General features: G+C 39.3%; 2 protein-coding genes across 5 annotated transcripts; both read right to left on the minus strand.

Moving 5' to 3' along the window:
- Window positions 1-14: 14 nt before the first annotated feature.
- Window positions 15-4,770, minus strand: LOC113691524 (mannan endo-1,4-beta-mannosidase 6-like). Of its 4 annotated transcripts, XM_027209691.2 has the most exons (7): window positions 4,417-4,770; window positions 4,229-4,296; window positions 2,472-2,751; window positions 2,030-2,224; window positions 1,712-1,834; window positions 1,264-1,475; window positions 15-1,005 (listed from the first exon to the last, which is right to left on the minus strand). In XM_027209691.2, exons 2-7 carry the CDS (start codon window positions 4,246-4,248, stop codon window positions 558-560), a joined length of 1,278 nt encoding a protein of 425 aa, XP_027065492.1. In that variant the 5' UTR covers window positions 4,249-4,296; window positions 4,417-4,770; the 3' UTR covers window positions 15-557. The 4 variants fall into 4 exon arrangements, with proteins under 4 accessions (XP_027065492.1, XP_027065493.1, XP_071907897.1 ...); XM_027209692.2 differs by lacking the exon at window positions 4,229-4,296 and having other exon boundaries at window positions 4,417-4,769; XM_072051796.1 differs by lacking the exons at window positions 4,229-4,296; window positions 4,417-4,770 and adding an exon at window positions 3,240-3,262.
- A 4,748-nt stretch (window positions 4,771-9,518) lies between these two features.
- On the minus strand, window positions 9,519-10,079 carry LOC113692030 (uncharacterized). The gene has a single exon (XM_027210366.1). It carries the CDS (start codon window positions 10,077-10,079, stop codon window positions 9,519-9,521), a length of 561 nt encoding a protein of 186 aa, XP_027066167.1.
- Between the last annotated feature and the right edge of the window lie 4,274 nt (window positions 10,080-14,353).

A 14,353-nucleotide genomic window follows, 5' to 3' on the forward strand; every position in this document is an offset into this window, starting at 1 on the left:
TTCTCAAACATAAATTTTCAGGGAATGGGATAAAATCAAAATGTGGTGGTTTACCATATACAGTACAAAATAGAGTAGTACCACCTTAATTTTTTATTTTTATTTTTTTTAATGTAGTACTCCCTCCCTTTTTTTATAACTGACGTTTAATGTTTTGCACATCAATTAAGAAAAGTTTTTCATTGTTTAAATCTATACACTACTTTCCTTTTGTACCCTCATTAATTGTCCAATTCACTCATGTTTTTTCTCACTAGAATATTAAATGGTGCTGTTTTACTAGGTCAAAAGCAAAGAGAGAAGTAATAATTACTAGGAGTAGTAATTAAGAGCCCTGTATTGGTAAAGAGAGATAAAAGGGTAAAATTGTGAAAAAATAATTAATGTTGCATGGGAATGATACAACGACAGATAAAAGTACTTAAGAGCAAATTTCTTACTTAAGAGCAAATTTCTTAAACGTCAGTTATAAAAAAAGGGAGGGGTAGTAATTTGGAAGAGAACAGAACACGAAGGCAGGAGTAGGTGGGTAGGTGGTACTAGTAGCTAAAGCTTAATTAAAGCTCATCATGATACAGGAGGGTAGTCCCCGTCCCCGGGTGGCGGTGGTGGTGCTTCTTGCAACCCCAGTGGCATCTCCAAGAACACAAGGAGTTGAAGGTCTTTAGCCTTCTTGACTGAAGAGATACGATATCCGACGTTGATGGAGACTTTGAAAGCACCACCGCGTATCCGTCATCCATGTAATCTGTCCCTTCGGGAAACAATTGCCAGAGTAGGCTCCCGCCGCCGCCTCCCCCCATTTTTGTCGAGTTCAAGAGGGTCTTGTACACAGTATTGAGGAAGGTGTCCCGGTATGTAGAATTGTAGCCGGGATCTTTTGCTGATACACCAAATTCCGCAAACACAACAGGCATACCAAGGAAGTTCTCAGCATCATCAATGTGAGATTGCATCCATGCTTTGGTGAAGTCTATGTGGGCATCAGAGATCGATTGCGAAATCCTTCATACAGTGTCGATATCATTTAGTACGTTCTTAATAGGAGCTCTCATGACAACCATAGAGCGGCAGAAAAACGAAAAGAACACCCTAGTGTGTAATCTATGCATCCACAACTTGAACATACATAAGCCAGATGTCTTTTAGACGTAATTGTGTCATAAAAAGCTTTCTCACCAAAAAGAAAAAAACCACTCGAATGAATATAAGAGGAGGAGTGACAAAATATTAAAGCAGTTTCCCATGAATGAATATACTAACCAAGAGTCTGGATATATGTGAACAGAAGCAAAATCAACCCCGAGAATTTGATGATTCCTTATAAAGTCAGTTCCAACTTGTTGAGCATAGGTATTTGGGTTGAACTGAACCCTGTTGAGCGTCGAGGGACCATAGAAACCTTCCACTCCAATCTCCAACAAGTGCTTTGGATCAATGCTCTTCACATAGACCGCCATTTCTTCTAACCAGGCCTACATGTACGTTGCCACCTGAATAACTCGGGATAACTTGTATAACAGATATCATTCATCACATTATGCTGCGTACAAGGTTCAGTAAGATGCTATGAAAAGATAAGAGGTAGAGCTAGCTACCCTTGTACGGTGAGATGTTTTAGGTTTACATACCATGCGCATTTAATTTAGTTTCAGGTATACATAGCATGGTGACAAGTTTCTCATGAATTTAGCTGTTCAGAGACACAAACCTGCAGCTTGTTGCCAGAGGGATCTGATTCACATCTCGGCTCATTCATGAGTTCCCAAGCAAATATCGTTGGATCATCCTTGTAGGTTACGTTGTTGACAGTGTTGACTCTATCAAGAACCATCTCCAGGCGCCCAAGTATCCAGAGAAAGATTTAGGAGTGAGGGAAAAGGGGAAAATGTTAGACTTGGTACAATAACAGCAATTGTTCGAAGACTGTGTTGCAGTGCATGTCAACGATGAATGAACGCGAAACTAGTCATTAAAATTCAAGCTTAGTGAACGAAATGCAAGAAAGCTATCAAAGCAAAGTACAAACCTTGACATGAGCCTTATAGTAGCCTTTGAGAGTTGGATGGGAGAAGAAGTCATCATCAGAAGTCAAGTTTAGGCCAGCAGCTTTACCCCATTTGACATACTGGGATTTGCCTCCGTAAGCTTCCCAATTGTTTACCAACGACAATATAAGCCTGATTTTGAACTTTTTTGCCTCACTTATGACGAAATCCAAAGCCTGTAAATCAAGGAATAGCTTAACGTATCTGTTGTATTGATCTTGGTTATCCATATCATCATGTTAGTCAACCGTTACAATCTTTAAATGTAATGTGGTTTACTTGCGCACCATGCACGTACAGAGACCGACGCAGCAATGCAGATAATTCTTTCAGATGGAAATCACGGTCAGGGGACTCTTTTCCTTTGTCAACTCAAAAAAGCTAACTCACGAGACACTGTGAAATTGAGATAGAGGGACGTACCTGGAACACTTGCTCGTCATAAACAGCCGGCGATTTCTGAAGAGCTCGCCACTGGCCGTCGTTGAAAGCCCAAGTCCTGCACACCGTAAGACCCACAGAGGATGCCTGTTGAAAAACCTCAGTAACCTTAGCTCTCGTAGATTGATCCGCAGCAAAGACCATTAGCCAGTAAGTGTTGAACCCATTGACATAAAATGGTTGGCCATTGACCATGAATTGGTTTCCATGTTTTTGCACCATTGTCCATCCTTCGTCTTCCATGACTCCAAAATTACGTAATCTGTAAACATGTCATTAGTAAGCAATATAGAAAAACAGCAGCGTAAGCTGCATTTGAGGAGTTGCTACTCAAGATGAAACCGAATTATGCTTACTGGACGCACCCATCGTCGTTGTCGGGATACTTACCCGAAATAAAAATCATTATTGTTGCTAGAATGTAGCCAAGGAATATTCATTTCGTCTTCCATTTTGGGTGAATCGGCATTTGAGGTATCAAGATACATAAAGAGGATAAAAAGCAATTGTAATAATAATGTTCCGCAAGTAATGTCAATCTGGCTGTAGTCCATGATATGAAGAGTCAAGACTGATAGGCGATAGCTTTATTAATCTTTATGGGAGATGCTTTAGCATTGACAGGAAAGACATCTATATATGTGTGTGTGTGTGTGTGTGTGTGGCACCGTATGTCTTAGGATACTTGTCCAGTAGGCCGCGAACTAATCTTGTAGTGAAAACAGAGAGAAGTATGAAAGAGGGAATCACCTGGGCTACCTTCAAAGCAAAGATACACCAGTGTTTCCTTACATGGTCAGTAAGTAAAGACAAATTAAATAAAAAAAAATTTCTAAAAAAAAAAAAAAAAATGGTAATGCTGGTAGTGATGGGCGTCATTTCATTTCATGCCAAAAAAAAATGGTAATGGTGGTAGTGATGGTATCAACTGGGACTTGGGGTACTTAGCTTTAAAGCTTTAACTTTTAAGGGGGATGCTTGTTTTTGGTGGGTGTAGAAAATGAACCTTTAGACTGAACTGAACATAATAGAGACACGTGGCATGCACCAACATATGACTCTCCAAAACAAAAATAAAATAAAATAAAATAAAATAAAATGGGCAATGCAAATGCCACCCACAATCAAACCAGAAGCCGTAACGACGCCACCTACCCCTAATTTGAAATCTAAATCAATTACTAAATTATTGAATTGTTAGGTACTAAATTTAATACATTTAGGTGTATATCATATCATGTGATAAGCGAATAAATTAAATCTTATTTTTTTAGAACAAGTTTTGTCTAAAAAATTCGATGCCACTGGATTAATTCAAGTGCCACTTGAGGAGGAGCATTTGAACATATTAAGATCTGAACCCAATAAATTTAAGTACTAAATTGAGTTATTAAACAGGATCCAAATCCAATTGTTTGTTTTACTTCCACCTAGTGTATTGTAATAAAAGGAAATTCTATCGCCTTTTTAAGAAATCATTTCCTCAATTTAATTTGCATCAATAAATGATGATATATATATATCCCCCTAAATAAAAGGATAATACGTTGAGCAATTGACAGTAATACTACTTACTAGTTTTTACCTAATTCAAAAAGGAAATTAAAAGATAGTAAATCTAACACATCAATTTTCAGTTTCACGCAAGAGGTCAGGAAAAAAAAAAAAGAAAAACCTTTGTTACACCAAAATTCTGACCGTTTAACATGATGACACTGCCGGAATGCAAGGACACAAACCTTTTGGGAAGTAGATACATTGCATGCTCTACTCGCAAGTACGTAGGAGTAACGGCTACGCCCCAGTGCTAGTAGTTTTTTTGAAGGAAGTGCCAAGTAGTTGGTCAGCCGAAAATAAAATAATAATAAAACACTAGGAGGAATAGAGTACTGGTAAAAGCTATCATGGCAGTTAATTGTTTCCTTACTTGGATTCCGATGGCGGTGCAATTTAGCGGTGTTGAAGATGCGTGAGTATCCAGTACTATTCAGTAGCTTTAAAACACCAGCACCCGAGAGTGTCAGTCACTCATTTTCCTCCTCCTCAGGATTCATTCAGGTGCTAGGCGGCGGCTAGACGACGGTGATTTCTTCTTCTCCTCCCTCCCTCCTCCTATTGGATTAGCCAGCCTCGTAGAGAGGGATGCCAGCCAGGGAAGGTGAGGCAAAGGGGTTATTTGATTTTTAGTCCCATCGGCAATTCGGCATCCGTCCATCATGCTACCAGACTAGTACGTAGTACCTACTGCAGCAAACAAAATCAACCGCCCGACCGCCTGCTCACTGCCCGAGTTTAGGGTTTTTTTTTTTTTTTTTTTGATAATAGGGTTTTTGTTTTAAAGGAAAAAAAGTTATATCGTAGCAATATGATATATGTTTGATAAAAAATTAATTGAGAAATGCGTCCAAAGAATTTTTCTTCAAAACTCGCAAGAATTACATTTATTTTTGTTCAAATAAAGCAATTTTGGGATGCTTGGGCCTAGATGAATCTATTCTATCAGGATAAAATTCGTTATATGTATTAAACTGCGGTTCATTTATTAGGTATCATTTATGTCGAATCTCTTAATAGTGTGTACATATATATAGATACCGGCCTTGTTCTCAACTAATCTTTATTACCTGGTTTTAAATTTTTAATTTTGAAAAAGTTATTTCGTTGTGCTGTCAATTGCTTTCTGCATGCTTTATTTTTGACTATGCACCTAAAAAAGTACTTTTTATATTCATTTTCTAAAATAAAAAAGTACTTTATACAATCAAAAATAGTTGTAGACAAGGCTATTTTATTTTGCCTTTTGTGCTATACAATCTTTATACGTTGAAAGCAAAAAAAAAATAAAAATTATTGATGTGGTGCGACTATGTTGTTAGAAAAAATGAAAATGCGAACAAATAAAATATTAAGCCAGCATTTGGATTGAGAGAGTGTGAGGGTAAGGAAAAAAAGGAGTTGGAGGGATTTGATTTTTTTTTTTTATTGATTTTTGAGGAGTAAAATGAAACGATATGAACAAAGAGAGAGGCAAAGAATCTAATCATTTTGTTGAATTGGCATTTCTATCTAAAAGTAGGCAAAATGAAGGAAAAGAAAACCGAATTCAATGGAATAATATAAATTTGTTTGAAAGATTGTTCTTTCGTATCTTTTCCAGTTAAATAACACTTCATCATTTCCTTCCGTTTTTTTTCCCCTTCCGTAGCCCAAACAAAATTTCAATATTTCTTTTCATTCTTCTTCCATATTTAATCCAAGTACAATGGATAAGAACTATTTTCCTCTACCACCTGTTCTTTTCCTTTTTTTTTTTGGTTTGGTAGGAGGGCTTTAGACCAATTACACGGCAACTAACCTAGGCGTTGCAATGCTTAGGATTGCAAACGAGTCGAGTTTTGGTCTAATCGAGCCGAACTTTGACATAATTTTAGTGAACTCGAACTCGACTTGATTCGAACGAGCTCGAGCTCGAGTTGGAAAAAAATAAAAAAATAATTATTTTTATTTTTTAAAAAATAAATAAAATAATACTTTTTCATAATAAATAATAAAATATTAAAAATATATATGTAATTTTACTATTAAAATAAAAAAAATAAAAAATATATATATACTTAAAATAAAAAATATATATACTCGAACTCGCGAGCCGGCTCACGAGCTAACGAGTTTAATATCTTGAGCTCAAGTTTGAACTCGATTTCGACTCGAGCCAACTCGAGTTCGACTCGAGTTAGATATTGATCGAGCTCTACTCGAACTTGATTCGAGCCGCTCGTGAGCAGTTTGCTTCGTTTGCAGCCCTAGTAACGTCTATTACATCATATGCCAACCACTTCCTCACCTCATCTGGTGGAGATGCCATATCTTGGACCCCCTCCTCCAGTTTCAAGCCACTCTTAGCTAACCAATCCTCACTCGCGTTGTCTTCCCTCCATTGATGTATTAACTCACATTGCCACTGCTTGTCCTTTAAACTTCGGATTTGGCTAATCTGCACCATAAGTGGGCTCTCCGTTGGGGCTTTATCAATGAGCTCTAAACTCACTTTAGAATCAGTTTCAATGATCACTTTCTTGTACCCCTTCTCCCATGCTATATGCATTCCAAACCAGATCGTCCAAAGTTCAGCTTCAGTAATAGTCCGCTGTCCTAAGTTCGCCCAAAATCTGCTGATCCACTCCTTATTTTCATCGCGTAATAGCCTTCCAGCCCCTGCAATACCACTCCTGGTGCTAAGCGCCCCATCTACATTAACCTTTATCCATCTAATGTTCATATTTTGCCTTTTCTTACTCCTCAGTTCCTTCTCTAGTACTCTTTGATTAGCTTCTAACACTGCAGCGATAGTCTTCGCTAGACTGTCGACTGTACTGCTGTCCTCATTGACGTAAAAACGATTCCTGCCTCCCCATATTGAGTATACCACCTGTTGGAACACTACCTGCCAGGCCAAATGATCCCACCTGCCAATATTCCTCTTCTTAAGATTCCAGTCTATCCAATCCTCTGCACTCTTGTTGTTAAACTTCTCCCAGTATCTTGAGTGAACTAGGCTGAACCATATCTTTCTAGCCCAAGGATAGTCTCGTAAAGCATGTAATTGCGTTTCCGGATCCTGCCCACATAATTTAGAATAACTAACCTCTGGAGGTGCCTTCGTTTCTTTTCTGTATTGGTTAAAAGTTGTTGGTGCCTGGCTAACCACAAATTAAACTGCCATCTGCCCGGTCCTCTTTGCCTCCAAATGCGAGCCCAACCATGTGGATCAGCAATTACTGCTCCATTGCATTCTAGCTGATATGCAGTCCTTGTTGAAAACACTCTCCTGGGATCCAGAGTCCACACTGGCATATCCGTGACAGAGTCTTCCTCTGCTAAATGGACTTGTAACAGTTTACTTAATATTTAGATAGGTAGTAAAGATTCCAAAGTATCCATATTCCATCCCTCCCCAAAACCCTAGTAGTCCCTAACTTTCTTATGCAGCTCTCCTTTCGGAACTTCCCTTCCACTCAAGTCTACCAGCGGCTTTTCTAATAACCAAACGTCCTTCCAAAAACTAACATCCACTCTATTACCCACTCTCCACCTCACTCCTTTCCTCACCACCTTCTGTCCTTCTTCTATACTCCTCCAGATGAAGGATTTTCTTCCAATGCCCCCTAATTCCTTATATTTGTTGCTAAGAATCCGTACCCACAGTGACTCCCTCTGGTGCAGAGCTCTCCAGCTCAACTTGGCAAGTATTGCTCTATTAGTCTCCCTCATTTTCCATATCCCAAGCCCTCCTTTCGTTATATTCCTTGTTACAGTGTCCCAGTTTACATGATGAATTTTCCTGCGCTCTGCTAAATGCCCCTATAAAAACGCCCTTGCACACCTCTCTATTTCATCTAGCACTGAGCAAGGTAACATAGCCATCTACATTGTATACAATGGAATTGCGGTAAGCACTGACTGTACTAGCGTTGCCCTTCCCGCAAATGATAGCATCTTCTTTTGCCAACCTACTAGTCTTTTCTTGACTTGTTCTACCACTGGTTGAAATATACTCTTTGTCACTCTCCCATGCAAAAGAGGTACACCCAGATATTTTCCTAAATCATCTGTGACCTCTATTCCAAATTTCCCTTTTATCAACATTCGCTTGCTCCAAGATACATTCCTTAAGTAAACCATCTTTGTTTTGCTTACATTTACTTTTTGCCCCGATAATTTGCAGAAATTTCCTAAAGTATTCCCCACCACCTTTGCTTGTTCCATACTTACCTCTGCAAATAACATTAAATCATCTACAAAATTTAAGTACGCTACACCTGGGCCATTCCGAGTGACTTTAATTGGTCTCCAGTCCTTCAATGCCACTGCCCCTTTAATCATATGACCCAACCTCTCTATACACAAAACAAACAAATACGGTGACAGCGGGTCCCCTTGCCGAATACCTCTAATTGGTTTAAAAGGTTCTAATTTTTCTCCATTCCATAGGACTTGCATGGCACTTGCCTGTACACAGTTCATGATGAGCTCATTGAGTTTTTCCGGAAAGCCTATTAACTTGAGAGTCTGATGTATAAACCTCCATCTGAATCTATCATAGGCCTTTTTCAAGTTTACTTTTATCACCATTCCTCCCTTCTTTCCCCTCCACTTATTCATAGTGTGCAAAATCTCCTGAGCTATAATTATATTATCTGCTGCTTGTTTACCTGGAATAAAGCTGCACTGATTCTACTCGACTAACTCAGAAATCAGCGGTCGAATCCTGTCCACTATAATCTTCATTATTACCTTATAAGGAACATTACACAACGAGATGGGTTTGAATTACGATACCATTTCCGGAAAATCCACATTTGGTATTAAGGCGATGAGCGTGGTGTTAACATGATCCGGCATTACCCTCTCCTCAAACACCCCCTTTACAAAGTTCACCATTTGGGTTTTCACTAACGCCCAGTGCTTTTGATAAAACCCCACATTCACTCCATCCGCTCCTGGTGCCTTATTAGGGTTCATGTTAAAAATCACTTGCTCGATCTCATACTCACACACCTATCTCCCCAGCGCTTCCAGTCTCCTATTCTCCAATTTTGAAAAATACCAATTGTGGGATAACCTCCAGTTTCTCCCACCCCCTCCTCACGATATAGATTGCCAAAAAAAATCTTGTACCATACCCCTTAGAACCTCTGGATCATCATACCATTGATCATTATCACCGCGTAAGCTCGTAATTTGGTTCTTTCTCCGTCGAACTATGGTCGACATATGGAAGAATTTTGTATTCCTGTCGCCCTCCTGCAGCCATTCTATCCTAGACCTTTGTCGCCAGTACATCTCCTCATGCTCTAGTATTTGATTATACTCATCCAACAGCTTCACCTATAGTTTTTCCAACTTACGCGAATACCGGTTGCCCAATATCCGTTAAACACCTTCCAACCTCACTTTATATCTCATTTTCCGTTGGAAAACATTCCCAAAGACTAATAAATTCCATTCTTTAAGCCTCATATTTAACGCCTACAGTTTCCCTTCTAACGTCTTCTCAGTGCCGTTCCAAGCCTCTGTAACTACCTTTTCACATTCCGGATGCGTGGACCAAGCTTGCTCCAATCTGAATGGTTTCTCCCCATTACTTTTTTGTGGAATCCCCTCCAGACAGACCTGTAACGGGTGATGATCTGAGTGAGTACGAACCATATGTTTGACTACTGCTCCTTGAAATTGTGCACGCCACAGACTATTAGATAACGTCCTGTCCAGTCGCTTCCTGATACTCCTAATCCTTTTCCTACGGTTCCTCCAAGTAAGCGGAGGACCACCACAATTCATATCCATTAACCCACCCTGCAAGAGTAACTTTGCAAGACTTGATTGGCTTGCTCTTCCTAGCAGTCGACCTCTCTTTTTCTCTTCTGAATTAATCACCTCATTCAGATCCCCCACTACCAGCCATGGAAAATTAATAGATTTATCTATAATGGAGAAATATTCCCATAAATATCTCCTTGTAGATGCATCTGGTGATGCATACACTGTTGATAACATCCACTGCTCTCCCCTCACTCCTTTGACTATCATATTAATAACTTGTCGATTTGTTGTTATTGGTTCCACTTTTCATTTGTGCTTGTTCCATAACACCCAAATACCTCCTGAAAATCCACAGGCCTCAACACAAATTTTATCTGTAAGTTGTGTGCTCTGGACAATTCAATATGCTTTCCCATTATCTGTTCTCTTTTTCACTAGTAGAAGAATCCCTGGGTCATATTCCCTTAGAATTTCCTTTAAATTCCTTCTAAAATTTGCATTCGTCGCACCGCGATAGTTCCAACTGATAATGTTCATAAAATTAGTGAAATTTGGGATTCAATCCCTCCTGCTCCTTATGCATATCCCGCTCCTGTATTTCCATGACATCTAATACTTCACTCGTATACCCAAGCCCCTTCCCTTCATTATGCTGGACCTGCGCAGGGTCCTCCGGGTCATCAATCATAACATCTCCCTTACCTTCCAACTCGTGTTCCTATCCCCATTTAGTAATCCGTACACCCTTGTCCTGTCCTTCCACTATTCTTCCCAAGAAGGTAACGTCTTTCTCATTTGTACTCTTAAAAGAGAAATCTCCTAACCTCCATTCCTTAAGATGCTCTTGGCTTGATGGCCACACACTGTCCTCCACCTTGTCCAAACTCTCCCCTTCCCGAATCCTCGAGCATTCACCCTGATTCCTTCCCCCAGTCATCTTCAAACCTCCTCTTTGCATTTTAACTACAGCCCCAGTCTTTTTCTTTGCGACGTCAATTCCATTCTTTGGTTGTCCATGCCTCTTTTTACCATTAAGCTCAACCCCAACCTGGGGGGGACCAGGAATCGAGCTAATATTCTCCTTTAGCACGGCACATGTATCTCTCTCCACTGGGGGTTGGTCGTCATCCTCCTCCCTGAGAATATCAAATCTTGAACCTGAAACTTCCTCCATCAGTCCCTTGCTTCCAAATCTGAAAATGTTTTCCTGAGACTTGGCGTTCTGACTCTCTCTCCTATCGCTGGCCTGATTCCATTGATGAGTTACCTGATCATCTTTCTGTCCAGTACCCGCCATATCTACCCCCTAGATCCCCCATGTTGTTCTACTCTATAACTCTTCCCTTTCCCCTTCGACGCTGCCTCCTAACCTCTTGATCTCTCCACTGGACCCGATAATTGCCTTCTAGCATTCCGTGAATCCGCAATCATCCATGGACCAAAGGGGTTAGTTTTTACTTCTTTAAACTCCTTCCCCTTGTTGACAGGTGGCGAACCTGTGCAATAATAATTACTAAAAAGTCCTAATTACCACCACAATTAATTATAGAACAAATCCAAGTACTGGAGTAGGGACCCTAGGTGTGAAATGGGTTACTTGATTCACCCTGTTTTCGAAAAGTTTGCTTGATCCGATATACCAGATTTGTCTATAAAAAATATTAATTTTGCGTACAATGGCAAGTAGGGTCGATTCCACAGGGAGCGGGTAAAAAATTATTTCTTTCCAAATTAGTAGAACGAAATTGTGGAATTTTCAATGGGAGACAAATAAAAATAAAAATAAAACAAACAAAATTCAAAACCAACTCACAAAGCACAAATTACTAAAAATAGCAATTACTAAAAGTTCTACCCAAAAGATCAACTGCTCAGACACGGTCAAATTAAATGATCATCAATGCAAAGATATTTCATCCATTCGTCACTAGATTGATTATAGTTATCAATAAGCTCTGATAACCAGTTCTTCCTTACTTTTTCGACAGTCAAGGTACGACCATTGACTGCTTCCCTAATCAGATAACAACTCTAGGTACGACTGTAAGAATTTAATTATCCAATTGCATTAAAGTTAGAAGAACCCAACCCTAACCAATAAACACGAATAACCAATTATGATGGTAACTATTAGGTATCAACTAAACGAACAATTACGGATTCAATTTAGTAAATATGATAGTAGGCTATTAAATTAAATCAAATACCCAACCGTTGATATTCAATTAATAAAATACCCATGAACAATTAATCCAGAAAACGCACGAATAGCAATAAATTGGAAAAAATAATGAAGATTCGATTAGATCTCATAGATATTATGGACCGCGCTCTCGTGTCAACCTTTGGGTAGAGGAGAAAATTAACCGCTCCTCATCGTGTCAATCCAGCGTGATTTAATTGAATTCATTCAATTAATTGCCGAAGAATTGGAAAGGGGAAACAACGAAGGAACAGTTTTTCTTATTTTGCGTCTACGCTGGAGTCGCGAGCACAAGAGAAATCTCACGAAATATTATCTGTAGCAAAAGTAGAAGCAAAAACATCTCAGTCGTACCAGGCCAAAAGCCAACAAGAAAAGTCTCCAATGTCTGACCGCTAGGAAAAAGGGAGACGAAAAGCTAATCTAATTGCGGCCGAAGAAAACAAAAGCAAAGAAAAAACATCTGACCAAAAAAATAGAAAGAGAAAACTAAAGCTAAGGTCTTGATGATGTTCTGAATCTCGCTTCCTTTCTTCTCTTTATAGCCGTCGCCCAAGAAAAGTAAAAGAGACGTCTGAGGCAAAGCTTTGTCTCAAGAGTTCTGATCCCATGCTTCGGGTTCACGTGGACCGGGGTCCGTCTTTCGGTAGCGTCTACCTTTTCTGGCATGGCCACGCCCTAAGATGAAGGGTCTTCTGAAAATTTACCTCGAGAGATCATCTTTAATGCCGACCACCTATAATTCACACAAATATCGAATATGAGTGAAATTCCAATTCTTAGCACCGTGAATAGCCAAAATTAGGACGAAATAACAGTGAAAAATGTGCTAAATAACTACTCTATCACTTGTCTGACTTTTATTCCCCCCTTCTGCATCACCCTGTTGATGAGTAGGGCAATCATTCACCCCATGCCTGTACCTTCCACAGTGAAAACAAATGAGATGGAGCCCTTCATACTATATTACTTGGAGTTCATCATTAATCCAGACAAATGGAACCAACGGTTTGCCCAAATCAGCCTCTATACAAACTCTTGCGTATTTTCCTCTTGTTGCCTTCGCAGTCTGCTGGTCAATTTTCACTGCTTACCCCAGTAAAATCCCCAGTTTCATAAGAAACTCCTCCGTGTAATACTCAACTGGCAGTCCTGGCACTCAAAACCATACCAATGTAGAAATTATGTTGTGCCTGGACGCCCGAAACTCTGGTCTCCATTTACTGATAGTCACATAATGACCCTAAATTATCCAAGGCCCCCCTTTGAGTACTTTGTTATAGTCCTCTTTATATCGAAATCTTGCGATAAAATATCCCTCCTCCAGATCTGTGAGTTCAAAGTCCTATTGCAGTTTCCAGAGATCTCCCACTTTTTGCTCTAGAGTCTTAAACTCCACCGTATTTCCTAACACTTTCAGTATCAGACTTCTTCTCCATGGCTTCCAGCTCTCCCTCCTCTCCGTTTCTCCTGAGTATAGCCTTGGGAAAACCGAATTTTCATTGCTTTCTCTAGGCTTCAGATTCATCTCCATGTCCGTCAGATCATCCAGCACATCCCTTTCTTCATCGAATCCCTCATAAAATTTCCCCTTACTTTCCCTAAATCGTAATGTATCCGCAAAGGATCGACAATTCCAAGCCCCCGCACTCAGATTATGCGCTTCCTCTTCCCCTGTGAGAGGGCCAGGGACTGGAATCTGCTCACCAGCTGATCTTTTTTTAAATTTCTTGACTGTCCGACGCCAGATCTCATCGTCCTCCTTCAGTGCGCCTTCTGGACTCGGCTCCCCATTCTCGCTCTCTACCTCCATCGTATCGAATTAGCTAAACTTTATAGTATTTGAGCAACGGCTCAATCATTTCTTTTCCTTTTCACTATCGTCATTTGTTTTCCTTTCCCTTCATTTCTTTTAATCTAAACAGTGCCTTATGATAATTTTATTCTTTAACATAAATTAGGAGATAAATTGAGAATAAGATATTTATACTTTAAACATGAATTAGGAGATAAACTGAGAATAAGATTTTTTTTTTTGTTCAGAATAAGATTATTTACCAATAGAGTTACAGGAAGTAAATTGAGTATAAAATTCTTTAGTGGTAGGATTGTAGGAAGTAAATTAAATATAAAATTCTACAATGGTATAGTTATAGGATGTGTTTGGATTGCAGATTTTCAAAAAAAAATTACTACATTTTCCATAGACACATTTTTCAATCACTTTTTTATCTTATATATAACAAATTATTACAGTAATTTTTCTACACAAAGTCAAAAAAAAAAATGCAATCCAAACAAAGCCATAGTTTTTATGATAATCTATAATTGCCAACTG

This window comes from Coffea arabica, chromosome 6c (assembly GCF_036785885.1).
Source record: "Coffea arabica cultivar ET-39 chromosome 6c, Coffea Arabica ET-39 HiFi, whole genome shotgun sequence".
Classification (NCBI taxonomy): Eukaryota; Viridiplantae; Streptophyta; class Magnoliopsida; order Gentianales; family Rubiaceae; genus Coffea; species Coffea arabica.